At 45.8% G+C, this 26,661-nt stretch overlaps 1 protein-coding gene across 1 annotated transcript; it reads right to left on the bottom strand.

Annotated features, from left to right (window-relative positions):
- Nucleotides 1–1,337: 1,337 nt before the first annotated feature.
- Nucleotides 1,338–24,340, bottom strand: LOC105090339 (mucin-13). The gene is made up of 12 exons (XM_064476999.1): nt 24,268–24,340; nt 23,299–23,604; nt 18,183–18,305; nt 16,887–16,993; nt 13,434–13,489; nt 12,020–12,022; nt 10,252–10,412; nt 6,562–6,687; nt 6,103–6,232; nt 5,211–5,248; nt 3,545–3,629; nt 1,338–1,536 (listed from the first exon to the last, which is right to left on the bottom strand). The coding sequence occupies exons 1-12, from the start codon at nt 24,338–24,340 to the stop codon at nt 1,359–1,361; spliced, it is 1,386 nt and encodes a 461-aa protein (XP_064333069.1). The 3' UTR covers nt 1,338–1,358.
- Nucleotides 24,341–26,661: the final 2,321 nt, after the last annotated feature.

The following is a 26,661-nucleotide window of genomic DNA, read 5'->3' as shown; positions in this document are numbered from 1 at the left end:
AACAAACCCAGAGAAGTCAGGGAACTAGCCCGAGACCACAGACTTAGTAGCAGGAAGGGCAAGGCTGTGAAGCCAGGTGTCTGATTTAAATCCCACACCGACTCAGCCACCAAAGGGCTTTCTTCAGAGGTTATACTTGAGGTAAGGGCTCCAGCGATGTGGAGAAAAGGTTTGAAATGAGTTCGATGGTTAAGGTTCACCTCAGGTAGGACCAACAGGGGCGCCCATGGGACGTTCGTCCCCGGCTCTTGCTGACTAGACCTGTGTCTGACCCCAAGTGGCGCACTTTGTGGAGTCGTCCCGTGGTGCACACACGAGACATCCGGACTTCCATGATTAAAAGGAACTTGATGTGTGAAATCAGCCATACGATTTCATAATAAAAATAAGTCAGGTTTTCCCAGAATGTTCAAAGTGCATTAAGGTCCTCAAAGGATGACTCTCTCACCAGGGCTGCCGGCAGAAGTGATCGCCCTCGGCGGGGGGGGGGGGGGGGGGGGGGTCCGGTGCTGTGCTCCCTCCCCAGCCCCTCCCCCACCTCCCATGTCTCCTCCTCTCTCAGCCTATTTTCTACTCTCCTGGGGATGCCTCACCCCACTTCTCCCTCCTTCCCTTTCTCCCCACTCTTCCTTTTGAAAACAAATCCTTTCTCTCCTCCCCTGTCTTCTCTCCTCTCTGGCTCCCTCCTCTTCCTGGGCCATCCCTCCTTCCTTCCGTCCTGTCCCTCTTCCCCGCAGGAGTCCCCTGACAGGCTTTCTCCTCTCAGCATTTCACTGGGTCGCACTAAGCAGTGCCAGCTGCGCTTATCTAATGCACATCTGAGGACGAGCTAGTCTCATCGCAAGCCCTCCCATGGGAAATAAAGCATTACCAGCCTCAGAAATTGATCTGGCTGCCTTGAGGTCTGCGGGGAGGAGAGGGGAGCTTTGCCCTTCTGTGGGCTGGATGGGAAGGGTCCATGTAAACAGGACCGTGCTTACATCCAGCAGTGCTGCCTAGGCCTGAGCCAGGTCCTAGTTCCTGCAACAGTCTGGGAGCTGTCATCACAACCACTGGAGTCATATCCGTAGAAACGGATTTAAAGAGACCATAGAGGCATCTAAATTAAAGCTTCTCTTTTTACAGCTGAGGAAATAGACAGCCAGAGAAATTAAGCGATGTGTTTAAAGTCACATACATGGTCAGTGTTAGGGACCAGGTGGTGGCTATTTACAATAGCTTTGGATTAAAAAAAAAAGCCTACAGGACAGCCAGGGCTGGTGATGATACAACAGCCAGGTCCCTGGGGCATCTCACTCAGCAAAGGAAACAGAAAGCACGTCAAGGCTCACCTAATAGTCGGGGTTGGGTATACAACCCTAGTTCGAATAGGGATTCCGAGCACTACCGTCTTTTGGGAGGTTCACCCTGACTTTAGGGAAGATGTTCCCATCTGCTCCTAGGTTGCTAAAGCCAGTAGTCTCATAAAGTCTCAGACTGTGAAAGTCGTTCTCAATCAGGTTCTGTTCTTCCACATTCTTCTTTTTGCTCTTTGAACTGTAATTGGTAACAGGAATTAGAATATGACAATGGTAGCAAGTTCTGTGAAGCAAATGTTAATATTCTTTTTAAAAAATGTTTAAAAATTCTGACATAATTTCATATGTACATGTAAGTTACGAAAAGAGTATTACACGAAGCTCCCATACATCTATCACCCATATTCCCCCATTGTTAATATTTCTGAGCCATTTAAGAACAAGCTGCAGACCTGATGTCCGTCACCTGTAGTGTCTCGTTACTTCATTCCATGCAGATCCCCTCAGTCCACTCATAAGCTCCAGGAAACCATCAAAACCAGAACGTTGATCCTGGTCCAGCATTACTGTCTTATTCTACTGATCCCATTTACTATTTGCTAATAATGTTAGTATTGTTAAGTGTGTCTTTGAATTCTTTATGGAAATGATAATAACAGTCAAAGAAAAAAGATGATTTGTGACTAAACTTTCATTCAGGCAAAGTCACTATCCACGGAAGCACCTCAGTGAATAAAGTGAGTCCCAGGTATAAAGGTCTCAGGAGGAGGAACCGAAGTTTCCCAGGTTCTGCTGCAGGCCCTCAGGGACCTCAAGGGGTCAAAGACAAGTGGAAGTACTTTCAGGTGAGGGAGGCATCTGCTCCCAGTGAACCTGGCTCATGACCTTCTTTCTTCTGGCCCCCAGACACAGTCCTGCCCTTCAGATTGGGTCGTGGGGCCAGAGGCACCTATGATGGCCACAGGGCCATCCCAGGGTGAGCCTCAGACACTGGGAATGTCGTAAAGGAAGACCCAGCCCCCTGGTGACCGTGATGGCCAGCCCAGCCCACAGTACAGCTCCTGCCCTGTGACAGCCCTCCTGTCTAAGGTGATTCGTGGAGGAGAGGTTTCCTTCCCTTGAGATGGACAAGAAATGATAACTCCTGGCTTGCTCCCAAGAGTCACGAGACTGAGGCTGAGCTAAGAGCAAGCCAGGCTCTGCACTAGGAGGGAGAACCGAGAACCAGGACTGTCCCAGGGGCGAGCGTCCCCCCATGGCCCCGCAGGGCAGGAGCCAGTCCCGAGAGAGACAGCCTGGCTCCAGAACCCTGGGTCCTGGCCCTCTCCCTGCAAAAGGAGTTATTCTCAGTTCCCACCTTGGCATCCTGTTAAGCAGGTCTCTGGGGAAGAGTTAGTATCAAAATGGAATAGAAGAAAAAAAAATATTTTAGGAACATAAACTCTATTTGTCCTCTCTTATTATAGTGCAAAAGTACCTATTTTGCCAAAATATGATACGAGATAATGTCATTTTTAAAAAGCAGCTTGTTTTTTTTTACCACAGTGGCTCCTCACTTGGCACATTTAGAATGGACTGGATAACAGCTTTCCACCCTGCTCATGGAGGGAACTCGAGCTCTCTACTCATTCTGGAAATGAATGGACCCCACTCAAGTTTTAAGAAGAGCACTTAAGACACCACGCTGAGGAGCAGCCATGAGGAGATCATGTTTCTAAAGCCCAGGGGCTCACTTGAGGTTGTCTGGCTTTTGTGCGAAGACCTGGGCAGGGGAGTGATTGATGAAAATTAGATCTGACAACATCAGTGGAGTCAAATACGCTAACAGACGAGTCTCAGTGCCATCAGAGAGCGGCTGCTCTGTCACAGTACAGTATTAAGCAAAAACAAACCTCAGGAAAAAAATTTTAAAACACAAAGAATACAAAATTATGTATGTCATTTTAAAAGGTAGAAACAACCTGGAAGAATGTATGTCAAAATGTTGGTGGCTGCAGGGTGTCAGGTTTTGTGGGTGAGTGTTTATTCTGCTCCTGTACACATTTCTCTCTTTTCTTCAATGATCACGTGTAGCTTATAGAATCAGAAGAAAATTCAGGTAAGAAAAAAAGGTCATTGGTGTGAGAGAGGCCTCGCCGTATTTTTCTGCTCTTGCCCAGGGAAGTCTGGGCATGTTTGGAAGTTTGGAAACCAGAGTGTAATGACGGTGTCACTGTGTCCCAGAAAAGGGACACTTCATTTTGTACCTCATTGAGATGACCAATGCTATCAGCAAACCGAGGATGAGGATGCCAGCAATGATGCCCACAATGGTGATGATCAGGTAAATATCTGAAAGGGAAAAGAGCCGAGTATGAGAGGCTCCCCCGAGCACACCTCCACTGCCTACTGCACAGGTGCATGCGTTCCCAGTGGGTCCTGGCCCTGAGGACAATCAGGCTGTGGTCTCTGATGCCTCCAGGGCCAGGATGGAGGGTGGCCCACCTCCTTTAACCCTCTGTCCACCCACCCCCATCTGTGTCTTCAGAACTCAATCAGAAGAGACAGCCTTGCGAGATAAACCAAGACCATAAACACAAAGGAGGCCATGGTGGCAGGACCTTGTTGGGCTTCGTGGTGGGTGGGATCTCATCTGAGGTCCACACACCTCCGTGCCTCTGCTGCCTGTGCCTGCCCATCGCTGACCTTGCTGATAAATTAGGGGAACCAGGTGGGGGTTAACTGTGCCAGTAACAGAGGATCCAGGAAATGGCCTGATGGAACCGGTGAGGGAAGAGCCTGGAAGTTCATTACCACCCATCCTCCTCTAGATCTGCTCTGTCTGGCACTACTGAGCCCTTGAAAAGTGGCCTTGGGCTGGCCTTTAAGTGTAACATGTGCAGCGGATTCCAAACACACAGTATGAAAAAAATGTAATCCATCTCATTAATAATTCCTAGATTAATAACCTGTTGAAATGATAATGTGTTCAATATCAAGCAAAATAAAATAATTAAAATCATTTTCACCTATTTCTTTTTACTTTTTACATTTTACTTAACACTTTGAAAATCTGAAATTAATTCTGCAGCTCATGTGCTGTGTCTGTTGGACGCTGCTGCTCTAACCACTTGGATTTTTTCTTCTGCATGACTGCCCTGCGTATCACCTCCAACCTCACTCACGGGGCCATCAACCATTAAGTCTAGGAAAAAACCCTCAAAGGTGATCTGGTCCGAAACTCTCATTTTATAGGTGTGGACACAGAAACCCCAGAAAGGAGAAATGATTTAGCAAACCCAGCCTCACAGCAAAAGATAGTAGGAATTGAAAGCATTTCTCATCACTAACTTTGTGGCTGGCTGAGAGACTGACAGGGGTATTTCATTCATCACTGATCTTTTAATTCATTACATACAATTTCAAATATAAAATCATTTAACATATAAAGTTAGTATTGACCCCAACTGGTGGGAAAGAACTAAGCAACTGAATTTGCAACAACACATGCAAACTAAGAAATCACTCTCAGGCAGAAAAGATTTGAATATTTAACGTCTGTTTTCTAGTTCTGCTCTCCCATGAGCACACATTTTTGGAAAACACTGGCCTTGGATCCTTTCTAGCAGCAGACAAGTTGTATTTAAGCTACTGTAGGAAGGAAACATAAGGTTGGGACTCCCTTCTTGGCCTGGGGCAAGTCCAGAGGCAGCAGCCCACGTGCTGGACTGACTTCTCTGATTTCCCACAGCAGAGGGGCCCTGCCCGAGACTAAGGGTGGGCATGGGATGGCCTGACCCAGAAGACAAACACAGGCAGGTTTTCTGTGTCTTTGAGAAACAGGCCCGAGACTTGGGGCACTGGACAGATTCTGAATGTGGTCAAGGTTTGTATCTCAGTTATTGAATAACAGAGCAAGACTTTTCTACTCACTGTCTTTACAGCCGACTCCGCTGTAGCCAAATGCACACCTGAAACACAAGGAGCAGGAAACCGTGGTAAAGAGCCTTGTGGGAGCAGGCCAGACCTCCCACCCAACCTCCGTATGGTCCTTGCATCTCTTTGTTTATCCTCCCTGTTCCATCTCCTTTTCTTCATTTCTTTCTTACCCTCCCCGTCTTCCCAGTTAAACCGGGAAGGTTGAGGGGGGCACACAATCCCACGTGCTTCCATTTGCTACCATCAATGCTCATGCTGTGAGCGCCAGGAGGATTCAGCAATTCAGGGGAGGCTGAGCCTGAGAGGCACGGAGCATAGCAGGACCCCCTCGGGCTGTGGGCCTACCTGGCCCTGCTGAATATTTGCTGCCCGGTGAGGTGGGGCACGTTATTTATATTCTTTGAGCTTCGGGTTCCTCACCTGAAAATGGGCACAGTGCTGTTGTGTGAGAAGAATTACCTAGTGTGGTTCCTAGCACACAGAGGATGTTCAAAAGCTGCTGCTGCTGCTGCTGATGGTGATGATGGTGGTAGTGGTGATGATGGTGATGATGGTGATGATGGTAGTGTAGCGGTGATTGTGATGGTGATGGTGGTGATGGTGGTGATGGTGGTGATGATGGTGGTGTAATGGTGGTGATGATGGTGGTGGTGGTGATAGTGGTGGCAGGGATAGAGGTGGTGTTGGGTGGTTGGTGGTGGTGGTGGTAACGACGATGGTTATGATGACGATAGTGATGATGACAGTCATGGTCATGATGCTCTGTACCTACCAGCTTTTGGCAGGAGCCAACACCCTGACCCTAAACTCATACATCTGTTACAAGCTCTATCCTTTTCGCTCAGCCTCAGCTACGGCAAGATGAAAAAGCAGTGTCTTCTCTTACGGTTGACAGGCCCCATGACTGTCCTCCCGGTAGCCCGGCAGGCACACGCAGTCCGCGCTCGTGCTGCTCCTCACTAAACATTGCCGCTTGTTCTCTGCGTTGCAGGTGTCATCGCAGGTTGGACCGAAGGCTGCAAAACAGAGTGATTTCTGGGTAATTTTCAGACACAACCTCCTCCTATCCAAAGTGACATGTCACAGAATACAGTGTTTTTCACATTGCTCTTTCTAGGTAAAAGGAAGTGCTCAGTGGTCTGCACGTAATGTGCCCCCTGTGAAGCTGCACAAGGCTCTCCTCACCGGCTCTCAGCCAAGGCCCCACCCAGGTCCGTAGGTCTACAGCCAACATTCCCACTCCTTAGACTCTGAAATGCACATGGGAACTTGAGCAGGACAGTCTGTATTTTGAAAATGTATAAGGAGAGAGGAGAGGGACATTTAGAACCAAGGGAGCCCTTACCGACACACATGGGGACCTGCGGGTTGGGCCTCACCAGCCCCTGTTTGCACTGACACAGTAAACCACTGGAGCAGTTGTCCTGGTCATTCTTCTTCTCACAACCATAGTAGTCACACCGGTCTTGCTCTGAGAGGCACACAGAATTCAAAGATGAATTAGGAAGACAGTATGGATAAGGTGACTTGTAAAGCACTCACTCAATTGTTGTGGTAATTGCTTTTTAATAGGTTTGGAATTTAACAAATAAAGACCTGAGACTCTAAAATTCAAGTCCCCAATCATTTCTTCTATATCTATATCCTATATTACTCAATTCAAATTAATTCAATCCAGTGCAGTACAGTTATGTTCAATTTCAAGACCTCTTTTGCACCTGGCTCTTTGCTGGATTCCACAGGGGACACAGTAGCTGTGTAAGTTTCAGGCCCCATCTTTGTAGAGTTACATGACTGTCACATCCAGCAGCAGCCTTAGGAACAGTGGGAACTCAGGGGCTCGGGTAGCTAAAGGTCACATTGTGGAGGAGGTGGGTACTGGGCCAAGTGCTGAAAGATGGGGAAGATATGAACAGTCAAAGGAGAGACAAAATCTGTCGAAGTGCAGTAAGTGAGGCATGAAAAGAAGTGAAGGATTGTTGTCCGGGAGTGACGGAGTTGTACGTGGGCAGAAGAGAGGCAGAGAGGTGAGGAGGGAACGTCAGGATTTCTCAGCTCTGCCATTGATTGGCTGTGGGCTTCCTGTTCAATTATTTCATTGGTGGTGGGTCCACGTTCCCTCCATCTATGAACTAAGGCTAATGATTCTTGTTTCGTGTGATTGTTGCGAGAATTGAATGAGATCATGGAAATGCAAGTGTCCACTCAGCAAATAATCGTTGTTTTGTTCATTCACAGGTAGAGCAGGGTTTGAACACAAGGCTAAGGACATTGATGTTTATCATATAAGCCTGAAAATCATTGGTCGATTTTGACCAGAAGCATGGCAGGAGGAAGCAATCTGGTAAGTACGTTAGTCTAGAAGCAGAGCGGAAGGCATTAGGGATAAACAGGGGAATGTGAGGATGGATGATGGGGAGGGGATAGGAGCAGGTAGAGCAGATACGTGCTCACTCTCTTCTAAACACCCCAAATCCATACCTGACCTTCCTTCATCACCTGCCCTTTGAAAATGCCTCCAATTAAAAGCTTAGAGAAAGAGATTCTACAGCTTTTGACACAGAAGAATCTGTCTTTGCAGCAGGAGCAAGAGAGCAGGAGAAGCTGTTTTTCTCCAGAAGTTTGGCACTCTCACGTCCGTTTGCTGGGCGGTTCATGCTCCTGTGGCCACCTCGAGCTGGCACCATGTGGTATTTGCTAATGTATCTCAGAGTACGTGCCTGGTCTCAGAGTGGGGAGATGCTGAGAGCAGCTGGTAAAGAAGAGCATTTCTCAGTCTGAGGCTGAACGGTTTGAAGTTGGCCAGAGCTCAGAGCCAAGTAGAACCAAATGAGAGCACGGCAAAGGGTACTCAACTATGTCCTGAAGGGTACAATGGTTATTTTCATCTAGTATCCACTCTGAGCGGTCAGTCCCCATGCTGATGGGAACCCTCAACTTCCTCGCACTTGCTGGAGATCTCATCTAGCCCAAAGCAGAGCGTAGGATAAGGTTCTGTCTTGCCCTGCTGATAATTTCACCTTCCGGGGGAGAGGTTCTGACTGCATGAATTGCTACCCTCAGCCAAATTCTGACCCCAAGGAGAAATTTATCGGCAGGCAGAAGTGATGGGTCTCTCGGAAGACAAGGATCACGTGACAGCCAGAAAGAGGAGTGTGACTTAGAGTAAATGTTGACATGTTCAGAAAGGACAAGGTGTAGGTCCACGGCACGAGACTCTGGAAGATGAAAGTAGAAGAGAAGGTAAGAAGTTCTGAAAATGTGATTGTAACTGTGCAGCTGCAAGTGATCCCAATAGATTTAGAAAAAAAATACAGTGGGAGAGTGTCTGTAACTTAAGAAACTGGCATGGTTTGCACAGAAGCTCTCAGATGAGAGACAGAAACAAAATATGAAAAGAAGGTCCTGGAACCAAAGATGGAATATTAAACATGTGACACAGTCTAGAGTCCCAAATGAGCTCAAGTTTGCCACAAGCAAAACCCAAAACAACAGCAAGAGTCCAATGACACAGAGCAAAGGGTTAAACATGAAAAATGGGTAAATCAGTGAAGGGGTGTGTGTCTCTTCCACCAGGAAGTAATACTTGGATGGAAAAGAGTTGAATGGACATGGCTAAGGGAACTGAAGTCCCCGGAAAGAACACAGAGCAGAGCAGCCCCCATCATTCCTGACAAAAGTTTAAGTATTTTATTCCAGAGCATTTATATTCCAGGTCCTGAGAGAACAGTGAGAATCTTTGTGGAATCTTGAAAAAAAGATAAGAGAGAGAGAGAGAGAGAAGGTGCCGGAAAAAGATCAATGACCAGGATTTCTTTATATTTTCAAAAAGAGAAATAAATTTTGCAAACTAGGCCATGGAGGTTCCAAACATCAAAAAGCAAACATTCAAGAGACGAAAAGAGGAGTCTTGGAAGGATCAAAAATGAAGATGAGGGAGGCGGGCAGGGGTCAAGGGAAGGTGGGGGGAGGCCCAGAGAGAAAAGGACTTCAGGACAGGGAGGGAGCAGTGTCAGAGGCTACAGAGAAGTCAGCGAAATTGTTCCTCAGCAGAAGCCTTTGGATTTGGTTGCCACAGGGAGAACCAGTTATAAAGAACTTCCCGCAGGCCAGCCGGCCCTAACAGCTCCCTCTGAGGGGAGGACCTCCTGAGGACGGCTGTGCTGGTTGCAGTCATAGTACCAGTTTACTCCTGCCTTCCTGTATCCACGCCCCTAGCAGCACCGGGCACACTGTGTTTGGTCATGTGAACTGAGGACAGTTGTAAATCTAACATAAGCAGAAAGTGAGAAACACCTGTGTATTGAAACTTGCCCTCTTGCTGCTCTTGAAACTCTTTGGGACTAACCTGCTGGGGGATGAGAGACCACGTGGAGCAGAGACTAACCATCCCGCTGAATCATCTGAGATCAACTGGTCCCCAGGAGGCCCACCCAGCAGCTAACGGCAGATGCCTAAGATAGCCCAGCAGAGAGCAGCCAAGCTCCACCTAGGTCAGCAGAAGTGCCCAGCTGAACTCAGCCCACATTCTGACCCAGAGAATCACGGTGCGGTAATAAATAAATGGTGGTTGTTTTAGGCCACTAAGTTTGGGGTGTTTGTAACACAGCAGAAATGAACAGTCACAGCTCTGCTGTGGGCTTGTGTGTCTGCCTAGAGGAGAGCCAGTATAAGTAAAACTTTCTGTGAGCATTTGGAAAGCTCTAACTTGGTAGAGAGCCCTCTTTTTTCTCCTTCTTCATCTTTCCATGTCCAGAGGCTATTTGTCCAAGACTACCTTCCAAGCAGAGGGACAAACTAGTCCATTTTTTGACTTAGGAGACGGTTAGCAAGGAGCAGAAGCCACGTGAGAGAGGAAAGGGAGGGAGGAAGAAAGGACGGTGCAAAGGAAACTCGTCTGTGGACGTCAAAGGACAGATGTCTGTGGATTCAATTACCCAGTTCTTCTGGCCCCCTTCACACAAATAATAGCAAAGTTTATGAAAACCTAGATAGGTCTTCAGGTAAATGTGGAATAAAATTATTTGATACTTACCAGTATATCCTGTAAAGACATCTGCATTGTCTTCAATTGCTTTTGTAATTGCATTAGATACTGTAGTCTCATTTAGTTCTGTAGTTTCCTTAAAGATGTTTACTACTTCTACGTCAACATCCTTGTCACCAGCACGCAATTCAGATCTTGCTGCAGATGTCCTAAGACTGAAATGAAATCATTACTTGATGAATTGAACTTAAGCTTCAACAAATAGGTCTTCAGACCTCCCAGACTCTCAAATCTCCCAGCACTAGTCCCGACCCACTGTTCTAAATCCACAGTTGAGGCCCACATAGGGAGACCTGGGGTTGCAGTAAGATGGCAGTTCATAGCCCAGAGATCTCTATTCGATGTGCATTCAGAGGAAATCTATGGCTACAATAAGGTCCTGCTGGAAGGTACGTAAAAACATTGTGGACAAACTTGTTTAGCATCTAGGAGCCCGGAGTGAACCAGAAGTAGAAGTTGCATCTGAAATAGGAAAGTGTCACTTTCTGCAGAAAATCAGGAGTACATTTCTTAACAACCTGTAAAATCTCAGACTTGTGCTTTGAGAGAGACAGATGGGTGTGTGTTCCTCCCTGTGCACAGAGAGAGCAGTAATCCACCACACAGAGTCTGGGTCTTTCCCAGAAAAGGCCCAGGAAGCCAGCAGGCAGTTCAAAGTGCATGCAGATTGGGCCTGGGCACATAGGACCCAGAGAAGAACTGATCCCAAGGAGGGTGGGGCTGGGGGAAGCATCAGCATACAGCCCCACATCACATCCCCAGACACTAAGTCCTCCTACGACCAGGACATCGTAAGGGCCTCTCTCTCGAATCAGCGCTGCAATTTGGGGCCCTAAGAACAGCTGTGCCAAGTTCTGTTTCATTATCCAAAAGGAATCAAGTCACACAACCACTGAGAGAGAGAGAGAGAGAGAAACGACTGTTAAAACCTGCTTCCCTCTCTGATTAGTGTCCGTGTTTTTTTTTAAGACTCAGGATCTATTTTTCCTGTCTAATTATTTTCCTGTATTCTCTTTTGACATCTGAATAAACACAGAAGCTTGAAAACATAGCCAGCCTGCTTGGGAAATGTTCACCGCCATGTGGGTTCTGCAGAACAATCAAGAAAAACCGAACATGAACCAAATTCTGCTTTTTAGGAATCATCCCATAAAAAGGGATTCCAAAAGGAAAAATGGGCTTCCAATTCTAATTAAAAGTTTCCTACAGTAATTTGCTCATAGTAGGATTTGAAGGCGGGAGTGGAAGGAACAGGGCAGTGAGAAAGGGGTACTTGACACAAGCAATTCTTTATCGGTTGAAAGATGCCCAGAGATCCACGGTGTAATTCTGCAGTGGGGCTAGGGAAGAAATGCCGTCCATTATTCATTGATTCAGAGAACCTACTAGCACACACCCCAAGTCAGGAGGCAAGACGTCCCACTCACAGAACATTTACAGGAAACACTGGAGCAGCCGCGCACTTACGCGACAAGAGGTGCAGAATGCAGGACTACAGCGCGGCTTGCAGTTAAGCACCCAGGGATCGAGACCCAGGATGGACAGGACACCGTCTTCTGTGGCCCAAGACCAGTCCCAGCTTCCCTGAACCTGAGTGTCCTCCTCTGTCCAAACAGAGCTTCGAGTGTTTGAGAAACTCTGAGGATCCTTCTCATTCCAACATTTAGGCAGGAAATAAAAAGATCTTGGGGAATCAGAGGCAAGGGCACTGGTCTGGAGTCTAAGAAATGCCTTTGAAAGTGAAACCAAGGTCCACGTGCTGGGCAGGGCCCCTGAGCTGAAGGGAGTCACTTCTCCCCAGGACACTGAGCTCACAGGTGAGGGGTTGCCTCCAAACACCGCTGGCTCCCTTTCAGTAACTTCTTGGGAATGACGGGAGTGCCAGAGCATCAGGGAACCCCCAGATGACCTTGTGGGGCCAGCTCTCCCTCACACTTGCAGGGCCTGTTATTCTGGACGGGCAACAGACGGGAACTAACGTGTTGAAACTGACTCTGTTCCAGGCACTTTGCACAGGGAATCTTCCCAAGGGTATCTCATTTGCTCCTCCCGGGGTTTCAAAAGTTGATTGGATTATCCCAGTTGTACAGATGAAGTAATAAAAATTTAGAGAGGTTAAATCACCTGCCTAGTCACACAGCAAGTGGTGCCAAGGCCAGGATTCGAGTGTGGATTTAGCTGACCCCACCACACTGCACTGATCCTGTTTTTATCCAGTCATCCCGATGCACGAACTCCTTGTTTTCCCTTAAGCCAAACCTAATGCCCTGACAGTTGGTGGCTGTACCTCCAGCTTTGAGCCTCCACATCGGGGCTCAGCTCCCTGCCTGCCACTTGCCCTGGGCCTCCTATTGGCTGCCTGCTGTCCTGGCCACCAATCACATGGGACCCTTGTTCACCGCCAAGATCAAAACGCACCAGCTTTAGGAGGTCTTCTCTGAATTTATATATATGAATGTATATATTGTACATTTTTCCAGTATGGATTTGACAAAGCTTATAAAGATAGATGAGGTAGTAAAACCATAAAATACAAATACATTAGGGCTGCTTTTTCTGCATGACTCGGTTCACCTTAGAGCTGCCTTTCCCCGGCCTGCTGCACTTGTGTGTCAGCATGCTTCAGAGAAGGCCGAGATGGAATCACTGACTTTTTGAGGCTCCTCTGCCTCTTTGGGTTCCTTAGTAGCACGTAACCCTGGTCATTGAATATTCATATGCTCACTGAATGCCTGTTCTTCCTGAAGAAAGAGCTCAGGACGGGCCCTTCAGTGGCCAGGTGTGTGCCTGGGGAACTCCTCTCTGCTCATTCCCCCCATGAGGGAAGAGACAGCCGTGAGCCACTCATTCTGCTCCTGGCCCCCTGGAAGGAACATGGTTTGTAGCCAAGGGATCAAACCAAACAAACTGATGACTGGTGATGTCACGTGTGCACACTGCTGTGTCGCCAATCACAGGCAGCATCTTGCTGTCCCCAGGCTACACCCTGCGCACCCAGGCATGGCTCAGTGTGACATCAGAGGCTGGGCCCTCTGCAGTGAGTGCTCTTCCTGACATGTGACTCGCCACCCTAGGGCCTCAGTGCCTCACGGGGAATGCCAGAGAAGATGGGAAGATAGGCATACACACACCTGCTTCCAAAGTTCCCCTTCAGTCCACAGCAAACTTACCTTATTTTAACAATTACAGTCTGTCCGTAATCAGAATTGTTAAATGCCTTTTTAAACTGTGGAGGAAAAGTACAGATTTAATAACTACAAAGAGGGGGGAAATGTGATATTGTATCTATGTTTTAGCATAAGTCCATTTCTAAACTCATTTATACAAATAATACAGCAAATTATTTATTCTTTACATACGCTCTAACACCTTTCAGTAAGTGTTGCTTTGAAATAGTAAGATTCTGATATAATTCAGAGCTACCCAGGAAAAAGCAGGAAACCTAAAGCACTCAGTCTAATCAATGATCACTCTCTTAAAAATCAGCTGACTAACTTCAGTTTTGTCTTATCAAAGCCACGGTGAAGTTCTGCAAGTCTGTTACACTTACGTGTATGCAAACTTCATACACTCATCATTTATCCAGGAACACATAATTGCCTGCCTTCCCAGGGCGTCAGGCCAGGAACACGGAGATGACCAAGGTGGGCAGAACCAGCCTGAGAGCCAATGGGGGCTACACCATGAACTTGAGTGAGGGGAGCACCACAGAGAGTATGATCTACCCTGGGCGTTCAGAGAAACTCCCTCCAGGCTGCAGAGAAGCAGAGCGAGCGGCACAAAGGAGAGCAGCCTTCCAGCACTTCAGCGGGTGGTGCGGGGCCAGGGCGCGGAGCGAGCGGCAGCGCAGAGGGAGCGGCAGCCCGGGCCGGCCTTCAGAGGTGGCGGGGCTCAGAGCGGAGTGGGCTCAAGTGCCACCTTTCTCCCCCTGTCAGCTTTCTTTGAACCTCGCTGTCTGACTGGGAAGTGTGAGATAGCAGTAATTTCCACCACCCAAGGCCGCAGGTGTAGACGAGGAGGGGGAGTAAAGGATCGTGGCTTTGTGCGCTGGAAGGGGCTCCAGCACAGGTAGATCTTGCTAGGCTCGAGTTGTGTCCCAGGAGCAGAGACAACTCTAGAAATTTATACAGACGTGGCCAGAGGTAAAGCTGGGACTCTGGCAGGGGTGAGGGGATGGGGGTCCCAATTAGAACATAAGTTCTTTGATGACACAAATGAGATTCATTTTCTCTTTCTTATGACACAACCCCCCTCCCGCCTGCTCACCCCTATCCTCGTCCCACAGCGCCCAGCACCAGGCAGCCCCCAGGAAACACCCACACCAGCTGACTGATGACTGAGGGAATTAAATGTGAAAGTCATGACCTTGGACGTGTCTTCTCCTTTTTGGGCCCCAGTCTCCATGTTTATTACATGAGTGTTGAACTAGGTTGGTGCAACTGTTTTAGAATCCAAGAATTTTATTATTTTTCTCCCACGGGGGCCCTACATTTTAAAAGATCTTGGCAACCAATGTCACTTAGAAAGATGTTAGAACATTTCTCTTTCATTCTAGTCAAATCCAAATAAATTTGATGCTCTCCTTATTCTGGGCAGCCTTATATCTGGAATATGTCAGATTCCTTTTCAATTCTTTTAAATATTAGGAAGGGCTGGTATTTCTGTAAACCATCAGGGCCCCAGGTATCTACTTGAAAAAAGTTCACTGAATGACCTCCAAGTTTCCATCATCTCCCCTACTGACCACTGCCCATTTAATTTCGTTTTCCTTAATCTCAAAGAAGAGATTGCAAAATTAGCATCTGCCATTGGAAAAGGGTTTCCATTTTTCCCTCTTCATGCCACCCTTTGAGGATTTGGGGATATGCACCTCTTCAGCAGAAGGGCTGCAAGGCTGGGCAGGAGGGCAGGAGTTATCCAAACAGGCCTGCCGGCTTCCACTGCACAGCAGAGCCAGCAGGGAAGGAGAAGCAGCTCTGTGGTCAGGCAGGTCTGGGTTCACATCCCCCAACTCCGTCCTCACTCATCAGCTGGGCGACCTTCAGCCAGTTACTCAGCCTTCCTGATCCTTGACTACCCACCTCACCTGCAGAACAGTTCCACAGCACCGTCTCCCCCATGTGGCGATTTTGAGAACTAGAAATATTATGCATAAAATGCCAGGTACAGCAGCAGTAGGGAAACTTCAAAACCCTGTGCAGACTGTCCCTTTGAATCTATCTGGGGACAAAAAGGACCCTGGGAGACGTCTCAGGGCCTGAGCTGGCACTGCCCTGGCTATAGAGTCTGCTAAGTGGACCTGGAAGAAAGTAAATGTCTCTCTTTCCCCACCTCTAGTTGTTGCAAAGGAGTTTTGGTGCTTCCCTTTCAGATTGATAGCCTCTTAGAAATTACAAGAGTGCTCTAGCCCTTCCTGCTTCCCCAGGATCATCGAGACCTGCCTGAGATCAAGTCACTGAACTAGACTCTGAAGCCCGGGGCCTAGGCCTGTAGCCAGAGGGGGTTTTGGACACTCGTACTCAGAGCAAGTTGGGAAGTGCAGTGGCCACAGTGGCCAGAGATTGGTAAAGCCACACAAGACCATCAGGGGTTCCCTGGAAGCAGGAACACACTGGTGTTACTGTCCTCAATGTAGCACGTATCATGCAAGCGGGGATTTGGAATGTAGACCCAGGGTGAGAGGCTAAGTCCGGCCAGCTGGCCCCTGGTGCACAGGTGGTGCAGCAAAGGGGCAGGGCAAGCCCGGGGCACCCGGGCATTGCTCACAGTGCCTGGCACCGGCTGTTTGCTTGTAAGCACTCACTCTGTCTGTACCATCTGTAAATCACTTGGATAATAATTTTTCACGTTTACAGTCGAGCGCTGCGTAAAACTCTTTGTAATGATATAATTTCAAATTGAAAGACACTGACATAGAGTAAGATTTTAATTTTTAACATCTTACTAGAATTCTAAGATGTATTTACAAGCTAACATTTTCTTCTTCAAAACCAAACTTTGAGAAATACTGGCCGGAGGCCCTAAGACCTTCCAGATCTGACAGCAGCTGGTCCAGAATGAAGATCTCCATCTCTCCATGTTGACATTCTTACTCACAGTAATCAAAATGAAACGAAGCTATTGTTCATTTTGACATTTTTGAACATGGGAAAATGAAATAACGGATGTTAAGTCAGATGGAGTTCCTCTTCCAGATGTTAAAAAAGCCAGACAAGCACAGGAAAATGTGCAAATTTGATTGTAAAAAGAAAAATATCTTTAATTTTTTTTCTCTTCAAGACTATGAAAATAATTTATTTTAAAGCATCATTACATTTATCTGTCCATTTAAAAATATTTTAATAGCCTCTGTAAGAATGAGTATGGCATGGCTGCCAGGTGTAGGGGCAGGGGTGCGGGGACCAGGGCCCCAGAGGAGGAGCCGGGCAACCAGGAAGCAGTGACACCCAGGAGCTGGGGACAGTTACTGTTTACCAGCCAATAAGGGTGCATTTCTCTGTTTGAACCACTGGTACAGCCACACCCATGTGAACCACCTGAATGTCATTCTCTAGTTAGAGAGAGAATAGTCAGTGTTAGAATAAAGAATATCTGTATGGAAAAGACAGTTGGAAAATACTTACAAATTCAGTAATTTCAAAATGTAATTTTTGATAGGCCACAGAATTTTCATCTTTCAAGTCCTCTATATTTGATGTTTTGAATGTAATTGTACCAGGGAATATCTTTCCTGAAATTCAAGCAGAATATTTCTGTGATACTTAATGTAAAAAGGGCCATTTCCATTTTGTTTAAAACATAGATTATTGTAAAAAAATTCTAAACTTATGAAGATACTACTGGAAGTATGGGAAGACGAAAAACATTACCCCCTATTTCTCCCAGCTCTGTTTTTTTTCTGTGCCTGGTTTACATCATTATAGCTCCAATATATATCATGAGTCTTCTTTACTTATTATTACATAATAAACATTTTTCCAAATTATTACTTAGGCTTTGTAACTATCATTCTAAATGCTATATAGTATTCTATGAAATACATGTTCCCTCCATTGATTTTTTTTAGTGCTTTTAATTATTTAAAAGGGAAAAAAAGCTTGCAGTGAACGTCTTCATATACAGAGCTTTCTATTTTGGAGGTCATTTACTTAGAGTGCACCCTCAGAAATGAGATTATTAGTGCTTAAGATAGGACATCCTTCTGCGTTTTGGTATATCTCTAATCCCTGTGGCCAGTACAGTTCATTCATGTCCTATAGAGTTGGTCTGCTCTGGGAAGGAAGGGTATTTCTCATTCAGAAAACAGATCCACATTTATAAATCAGTAAACAGCCTTGGACTTTCATAGCAGTCAGCTGGTCTAACCAAAAAAGTGTAGTGCTGATTTGCTCCTAAAGTCCGTTTCCAGAGCTGAGAAGCTCTTAAGTCTCCAAAAATAGGGTTTGGTGTTTGGAAGAAGCAAATCCTATAGACAACACAGAACAGGACCAAGGTCAGAGCCGAAGTAGCCCGGCTTGTCTGGCTGAGTGGTTTTAGGCATACGGCCTTATTCTGTATCAGAGCAGCCACGGAGCAGCACCACCCTGTGTTTATGCAGCCTTTGTACTTTGTCAGGGACTTCAGCACCTCTCATTCTCATTTTGACCCCATGGCACCGTTCCTTGAACTGTGAGGTGAAGGGACACATGCACTCCTGTACCTTCAGGACTAGCTCCCAGGTCTGACTCGGTCCATTTCCTCTCCCACTAGGTCCCAGTGAGATAAAGACAGGTGCCTTTTCTCTACTTGGTGGGGCTTTGTGGCCTCCAAATTTGCCTCTACCTTTAGAATTCTGGAGGCTCTTTTCACCATCATCTTAAGTTTTCTATTCCATTTAGGTCTGAGGTGCAGGTCTACATGGTTCATCCCTTGTCACTCACCTTTACTGCATGTGGAAGAGTTATAGTATTGCCCTTCTGGACACAGGCAGAAAAATGTATCATTCAGACTCACACACGAAGAACCACCCTTACAGGAATCCTCTTGGCAAGGGTTGGTGGGACCTGCAATGGAGTAGAAAGAGATTAAAAATCCATAGATTGACAACAAATAACACCCAGAAACATACTTTTAAACCTTCATGCCTCCCTCCCAGGCACTTTCTGTTCCTTAGCTGTGCTATTCCATGGTACCCTCTTAGAACAGCTAGAAACAAATACATATTTTCTTACGTCTCTAGGAAGTTTGTTGCTAAAATTCTGGAGCCAAGCGCTTGTCAACAGTAAAGGTCAGAGTTTGGTGGGTAAGAGTCTGCTCAGAGAGGGGTAGCAGTCTTCTAACTGCAAGGAGTACGGAAATATGTTGGACCTCAAGGATCCTCCAGAACCTTGACGTCTGGTCCTCCAGCACTAGGTAGGGCTCCCACAACCATTTTAGAGAAAGCATCGTATTTTTTCAGGAAGATGTGAATAGCTCAATTACAGGGAAGACCAGGCAGGACGCTCCAAAAAGAAGCTATTCTATTCTGGTTAGCATCATGGCATACAGACCCAGGAAGAAAGGAAAGGGATAGTAAGGGAACAATGTGGATTAACTCAGTGAACATTCCAAGAGCAAGCAATGCGGGGACACTCCACCCTCTGGCTTTCTGAGTGGATGACCTGAATAAATGGTGAGAAGAATGTTACAGTGGTCTCTGCACCACTGGCCAGGACTCCAAGACGAGGCCAGGTGCAGCATCCTTCCTATCTCTGTAGAACTGATGGGACCCGAGAAGGGAAGATAGGTCACTGGCCAAACGGTGGTCTTGGCTAGCCACTTTCTTCATCTCTGTCCACTGAAATGATTCTGAGCTTTGATTTCAGAATAGATCATGTGACTGACAACCTTCAGAGCTGTCTTAAGATTCACATGATCCTATAGGTGAAAATCACTGCTCTTAAGAAAAAGCTGTGTATAAGCTACAATGTGTACAACATGGTCTCTTTTCTTATTGAAGTACAGTTGATTTACAATATTATAATTTCAAATGTACACTACGGTGATTCAGGATTTTTGTAGATTATACTACATTATAAGTTATTATAAGATAATGGCTATAATTCCCTATGCTATATCATATATCCTAGTTGCTTATCTATTTTATAGATAGTAGTTTGCATCTGATAATCCCATACCCCTAATTTGTCCGTCTCCCTTTTGTTAACCACAAGTTTGTTTTCTATATCTGTGAGTTTGTTTTTGTTTTGTATATGCATCATTTGCATTATTTTTTAGATTCCACATATAAGTGATATCATACAGCAGTTGTCTTTCTCTGTCTGACTTATTTCACTTAATATAATGCCCTCCAAGTCCATCGACATTGCTGCAAATGGCAGAATTTCATTCTTTTTATGGCTGAGTAATATTCCATTGTGTATGTGTATATATATAAAATATATAATGTATATGTATAATACATAATGTATCTATATCATGCATTTTATAAATATATATATGTGTGTATGTGTGTGTATATATCTCTCTCTCACATCTTTATCCAATCAGCTGTTGATGGGCACTTGGGTTGCTTCCATGTCTTGGCTGTTGTAAATAATGCAGCTATGAATATTGGGGTCCTTGCATCTTTTTGAATAAGTGTTTTTGTTTTTTCCAGCTATATACCCAGGAGGGGAATTGCTGGATCATATGGTAAAACTAAAAACAGAACAACTATATGATTCAGCAATTCCACTCCTGGGCATGTATCTAGAAATAACATGCTTTGTTTTATGATAAAGGAGGGGACTACATACAAACATACAAGTGTATATGTTTGTATTTGCCCAAACACAAGCAGCTGGCCACAGAAGCTGCCTCTGGGGAAAGAAACTGGGGTCCTGTATCCTAGGGGTTTAAGATGGGAAGGAGATTTAATTTTTACTGCATATACTTTTATTCTTTTACTTTAATTAAATTTAAGCTTCTTTTTCCATAACTCTGGACCTAATGTAGTTTTATTTAAAAATGAAAAATAAAATAGTGCTGGTGAGGAACTCTTATATTGGCAGGAATGTTAAATGGTACAGCCACTTTGGAAGATAGGTTGGCAGTTTCTTACCAAACTAGATGTACTCTTACCATGTGACCCAGCAAGTGCCGACCTTAGTACTCACCCAAGGTAAATACTAAATATTAACTTTGTATTTACCACAACTCACATCCGCTCATAAACCTGTACACTGATAGCAGTTTTATTCAAAATCACCACAACTTGGAAGCAACCAAGATGTCCATTAGTAGGTGAGTGGATAAACAAACTGTGGTACAGCCACACAATGGAAAATTATTCAGTGTTCAGTCTCGAAAAGACATAGCGAAATGTTAAATGCATATTATTCAGTGAAAGAAGCCAATCTGAAAAGGCCACATACTGTGTGAATCCAACTACATGACACTCTGAAAAAGGAAAAACTATGGCAACAGTAAAAAAGGCCAGTGATTGCCAGGGGTTAGCTGGAAGGGAGCGGTGAATAGGCAGAGCACAGGGGATTGTTAGGAAAGTCTTTATGAACATAACCTTTATGAAACCATAATTATGGATACACATCTTCTACATTCATCCAAACCTATAGAATATACAACACCAGCAGTAAACCCTCATGTGAACTGGACTTGGGGCAACTATGATTTGTCAGTGCAGATTCATCAGTTGTCACAACTGTACCCTCTGGTGAGGGATGTTAATAATGAGGGAGGCTATGCAGGCATAGGAGCAAGGAATACAGGAAATCTCTGTACCTTCCTCTCAATTCGGCTGTGAGTCTAAAACTGCTCTAAAAAGTAAAGTCTATCTAAAAAGAATTTTTTTAAGAGTGAAGAAAAATCAGGCTCCATGCAACACAGGAGGCATAATGCAGTGTCTCATAAACAATGTAAGGCTCTCCCCTCCAACCAGGTGTAAATCAATATTCTAAGGAAAGTAAATAGCTTTTTAAATAAGCCTCAGCCATGCTGCAAGGATAATTTGGAAAATCCTAGGGAAGAAACTGAGTGCAGCTCCCTTCTGGACACACTGGACAGACAACTCCCTGCATGCTTTCTTCCTGGCAATAAAGGACAGACTTGTTAGCTCTTCTGTGTCTGGGAATAAAGTCACATGATGTTACAGTGTGAAAGGGATTTGGGAGGCTATTTAGTTCAATCACACCTGATTACAGATGAGCAAGTAGAGGCCAAGAGAGAAATGATTCGCCCTGCACCCCACAGTTAGTGAGTGTAGGGCCAGAACACAGATTGCCTTACTCGGGGGGGGGGGGGGGGAGGGCAGAAATGGCATAGAAAAGCTGCTTTTCCTGATCACGGGATTTGTGTAGCTGCCTTCAGAGTGGCTCCTCCTGTCATGAAAGAAGACTGGGAATCTGGTTGTGACACATGCTCTGCCTCCATTTGCTTAATCATCCATATCTTAGATCTATCCAAGAACATTAGGGAAGCCAAAGAAGTAAGCGTAGGGAGACATCAATTGTTTTTTGACTTTGGGCAACTTGCCGCCCTCACTGGGCCTCAGTTTCCCTTTCTGAGAATAACAGTTTATCTAGACCCTTTACGCAAAGGTTTGAGGATTCTTTTAGACCAGGGGCTGGCAAACTCTCACTCAGGAGCCAATAGTGGCCAGTCTTCTGTTTTTCTTCTAAAGGTTTATTGGTACACAGTCAGGCACATTCATTTATATATTGTCTACAGCTGCTTTGATATTAAAATGGTAGAGCTTAGTGGCTGTAACAGAGACCTCATTGTGGCCCACAAAACCTAAAATATTTACTAGTTTGCCTTCACTGATAAAACTTGCTGACCGTTGCTCTAGACCAAGTTTTGGGAAATGAGGCAAGTGGTTTCTGTTTCAGTAACTTTGGCTTGAGGTCAATTGTCCTCTCTTAGTACCCCCAAACACCCATCCTCTGGACCATGGCTCTGCTCACGTCTAGGACGAGGACTGAGCACTGCTGTGGTTTGGCTTTTTATCCCTCAAATTCCAAATTGTGATCAGCTACTTTTGCAATGTCATATTTCTCAATAGCACTTGGTCAGGAACCGGGGTAGCACTGACTCCTTCCTTCAGGAGACCAGGGATCTAGACCAGTGGGGCTGGAGAGTCAGTGCTTATTAGGACCTGACTTTCTCAGAGAAGCTGAAACTATTTCCAAAAATCTCCTAGGAAGACAGAAGCTGGAAAAGCAGCTTTTCTGAAGTCCAAGTTCATAAAAATATTCCCCATCTGGCAAATTGCTGGAGGAAAGGAAAACAGAATAGACCTACAGGCAACCTTGTAGCATCTCTGCCATCGCTCTTAGTCTTTGTGACTGCAGACTTTTTAACTCTAGAGTTTCGTATCCAAGGAAACCTTGAGTCACTTCACAAGCACTTCCCTACTACATGAGAACACACTTACCTACCATCCATCACAGTGCTGTGACTCCTCACTGAGGAGTCTTTCCTGGAATTGCTCTTAACCTGTGGGACCAGGGTTTGGGCTGTTGGTCTCTGATGAAGTGCTGCTGCCCCAAGTCACTGAAGGAAGAGTCCCTATGAAATTACCTTTCGTGACAGTGGTGCCCGCAGCCCCCGTGGTGGGAGGAGGAGGGCTCGATGCCGTGGTGCCCGCAGCCCCCGTGGTGGGAGGAGGAGGGCTGGATGCCGTGGTGCCCGCAGCCGCCGTGGTGGGAGGAGGAGGGCTCGATGCCGTGGTGCCTACAGCCACCGTGGTGCTCTGAGCTACCGTGGAGGGAGTAGCAGGGCTCGATGCCGTGGTGCCTACAGCCGCAGTGGTGCTCTGAGCCACCGTGGAGGGAGAAGCAGGGCTCGATGCCGTGGTGCCTACAGCCGCCGTGGTGCTCTGAGCCACCGTGGAGGGAGTAGCAGGGCTCGATGCCGTGGTAGCTGCAGCTGCCGTGGTGCTCTGAGCCGCCGTGGAGGGAGTAGGAGAGCTTGATGCCGTGGTGCCTGCAGCCGCCGTGGTGCTCTGAGCGCCCGTAGAGGAAGGAGGAGGGCTTGATGCAGTGGTGCTCTGAGTACCTGTAGAGGGTGTAGGTGGGCTCGATGCCGGCGTGACTGTAGCCGCCGTGGTGCTCTGAGCCCCCGTGGAGGGAGTAGGAGGGCTCGATGCTGTGGTGCCCGCAGCCCCCGTGATGGGAGGAGGAGGGCTCGATGCCGTGGTGCCGGCAGCCCCCGTGGTGGGAGGAGGAGGGCTCGATGCCGTGGTGCCGGCAGCCCCTGTGGAAGAAGGAGGAGTGTTTGATATTGAATTGCCTGCAGCCACTGTGGAAGAAGGAGGGATTGATGTGGTGAGGCTTGTAGCAATTATGGTGGGAGGTCTATTAGCTGGAGGAACAAAGATATCAAGTTTTAGAAGACAAAACATTGAATATATAATAGCAGCTGCTATTATTTAAAACGAATTAGTACCTAATGTATTCTTTTCTGAAAAATAAGTATCGTGTACTACATTAAAAATAAAAAATATATGGAGGTTAGAGGTCAAGATGGTGGAGTAGTAGGATCCAGAGCTCACCTCTCCTCCTGACTACAACAAAACCACAACTGTCTGCTAAACAACCATCAAAAAAATAAACCAACAAAACAAAATAAAACAAAACAAAAAAACTGGGACCTAGCAAAAAAGATATTTCAACTGGAAACATAAAGATGGAACCACAGTGGAACGGCATGAAGGGTGTGATCACAATGTAATCGGGCCAAAGCCCCACTGGGGTGGGCGACCTACAAGCTGAAGAACAATTAAGTTGCAGGGCCCCTCCCACAGGAGTGAGAGTTCTGAGCCCCATGTCAGGCTCCCCAGCCTGAGGTCCTGGCATTGGGAGGAGGAGACCTCAGGACATCTGGTTTTGAAGACTAGCAGGACTTAGCTCCAGGAGCCCCACAGGACGGGGGGAAACAGAGGCAGTGATTTCATACAAACCTGGGCCAGACCTGCCTACTGGTTTGGAGGGTCTCCTGGGGACATAGGGGATGGCTGTGGCTCACCCTGGGGCCATGAAATCTTGTGGCAGACATTCTGGGAGTGCTCATCTACGTGAGCTTTCCCAGAGGCTGACATCTTGCTTGGGACATTAGCACCAAGACCTAGCCCCGGCAAACAGCCTAAAGGCTTAAGTGCTGGGAAGCCTCAGGCCAAACAGCATACTGGGTGGGAACACAGCCCAACCCATCAGCAGACTTCCTGAGCCTTGAACCCCCCTCTAGACACGACCCTAGAGATGGCCCTACCCACAGAGGACCAGGACCAAGCCTCACCCAGCATTGGACAGGCACTAACTCCTCCTGCCAGGAAACCTGCATAAGGCTCTAGTCCAGCCTCACCCACCAGGGGGAAGAAGATATCAGAAATAAGAAAACAACAATCCCAAAGCCTGTGGAAGGAATCCACAAACACAGGCCAGATTCTACCCTGGGACTGGCTGGACCCTGGCCCTTGGGTGACAAGAGAAGAGTGTACTGCTGGGATGCATAGGACATTTCCCACAGAAAGCCAATTCTCCAAGGTCAAAAAATATAACTAAACTACCAAAAAATACAAATAGAAAGACAGTATGAGGCAGCAGAGAAATATCTTTGAGGCTAAAACACAAGATAATAAAATTCCAGAAGAAGATATTAGTGATGATGAGATAGACAATCTATCCAAGAAAGAGTTTAGAGTAATGATGGTGAAGATGTTTAGAGAACTTAGAAGGAGTATAGATGCACAGGGGGAAGTTTTTAGCAAAGAGTTAGAAAATATAAAGAATGCCCAAAGAGAGTGGAAGAATAAAATCACTGAAATGAATAACACACTAGAAGGAACCAAGAATAGACTAGAAGAACAAATCAGTGAGCTAGAAGACAGATTAGTGGAATTCACTACTGTAGAACAGAAAAAAGAAAAAAAGAATGAAAAGAAATGATAGTTTAAGAGAAGGCTAGGACAACATGAAGAGCACTAATATTCACATTATGGGGGGTCCCAAAAAGATGAGAGAGAGATAAAGAATCTGAGAATATATTCCAAGAGATAATAGGCCCAAACTTCCCTGACTTGGGAAAGGAAACTGTTAGCCAAGTCCAGGAAGCACAGAGAGTTCCACACAGAATTAATCCAAAGAGGAGCACACCAAGGCACATAGCAATCAAACTGACAAAATTAAAATCAGCAAGGGAAAAGCAACAAATAACATACAAGGGAACTCCTATAAGGTTATCAGCTGATTTTTCAGCACAAATGCTACAGGCCAGAAGGGAGTGGCACAATATATTTAAAGTGATGAAAGGGGAAAACTTACAACCAAGAACACTCTATCTAGCAGGGCTCTCATTCAGATTTTATGGAGAAATCAAAACCTTCTCAGATAAACAAAAGCTAAAAGAATTCAGCACCACCAAACCAGCTTTACAACAAATGTTAAAGGAATTTCTCTAGTTATCAACCCACAAGGAAAAAGAAGAAAAAGAAGAAAGAAAGAAAGAAACTAAGAAAAAGGACCTACAAAAACAAACCCAGAACAATTAACAAAATGGCAATAAGAACATACGTATCAATAACTACCTTAACTGTAAATGGATTAAACACACCAACCAAAATACATAGACTGGCTGAGTGGATACAAAACAAGACCCATATATATGCTGTCTACAAGAGACCCACTTCAGAGCTAGGACACATGCAGGCTGAAAGGCAATGGAAAAAGAGATTCCATGCAAATGGAAACCAAAAGAAAGCTCAAGTAGCAATACATCTATCAGACAAAATAGATTTTAAAATAAAGACTGTTACAAGAGACAAACAAGGGTACTACATAATGCTCAAGGGATCAATCCAAGAAAAAGATATAACAATTGTAAATACATATGCACCCAACATAGGAGCACCTCAGTATCTAAGGCAACTATTAACAGATATAAAAGGAGAAATTGGCAATAAAACAATAGTGGGGGACCTTACCACCTCACTTACATCAGTGGACAGATCATCCAGATAGAAAATCAATAAGGAAATATGGGCCTTAAATGACACATTAGACCAGAGGGACTTAATTGTTATCTGTAGAGGATTCCATCCAAAAGCGACAGGATATACATTCTTCTCAAGCACACATGAAACATTCTCCAGAACTGACCACATGCTGGCCCACAAAGCAAGCCTCGGTAAATTTTAGAGAACTGAAATCATACCAAGCATCTTTTCCGACCACCATGCTATGAGGTTAGAGATCAACTATAAGAAAAAAAAAAAAACAAAACCAAAAACCCAAAACCTGCAAAAACTGCAAACACGTGGAGGCTGAAAACAATATGCTACTAAACAACCAATGGATCACTGAAGAAATTAAAGGAGAAAACAAAAAATACCTTGAGACAAATGAAAATGAAAACACAATGATC

This window comes from Camelus dromedarius, chromosome 2 (assembly GCF_036321535.1).
Source record: "Camelus dromedarius isolate mCamDro1 chromosome 2, mCamDro1.pat, whole genome shotgun sequence".
NCBI lineage: Eukaryota > Metazoa > Chordata > Mammalia > Artiodactyla > Camelidae > Camelus > Camelus dromedarius.
Note: the sequence above shows the minus strand (reverse complement) of the source record. Positions and strands in the feature narration are given on the sequence as shown.

Excerpts from the sequence above, each read along its gene's own strand:
- LOC105090339 (XM_064476999.1), bottom strand. The coding sequence starts at position 24,340 with ATGTCAGCCTCTGGGAAAGCTCACGTAGATGAGCACTCCCAGAATGTC. Across the intron at positions 18,306-23,298 it reads CCCACCTACACCCTCTACAG|GTCCCACCAACCCTTGCCAA; the intron begins GTACTCAGAGCA and ends ACTCCATTGCAG. Across the intron at positions 6,233-6,561 it reads GCAGGTCCCCATGTGTGTCG|CCTTCGGTCCAACCTGCGAT; the intron begins GTAAGGGCTCCC and ends TCTGTTTTGCAG.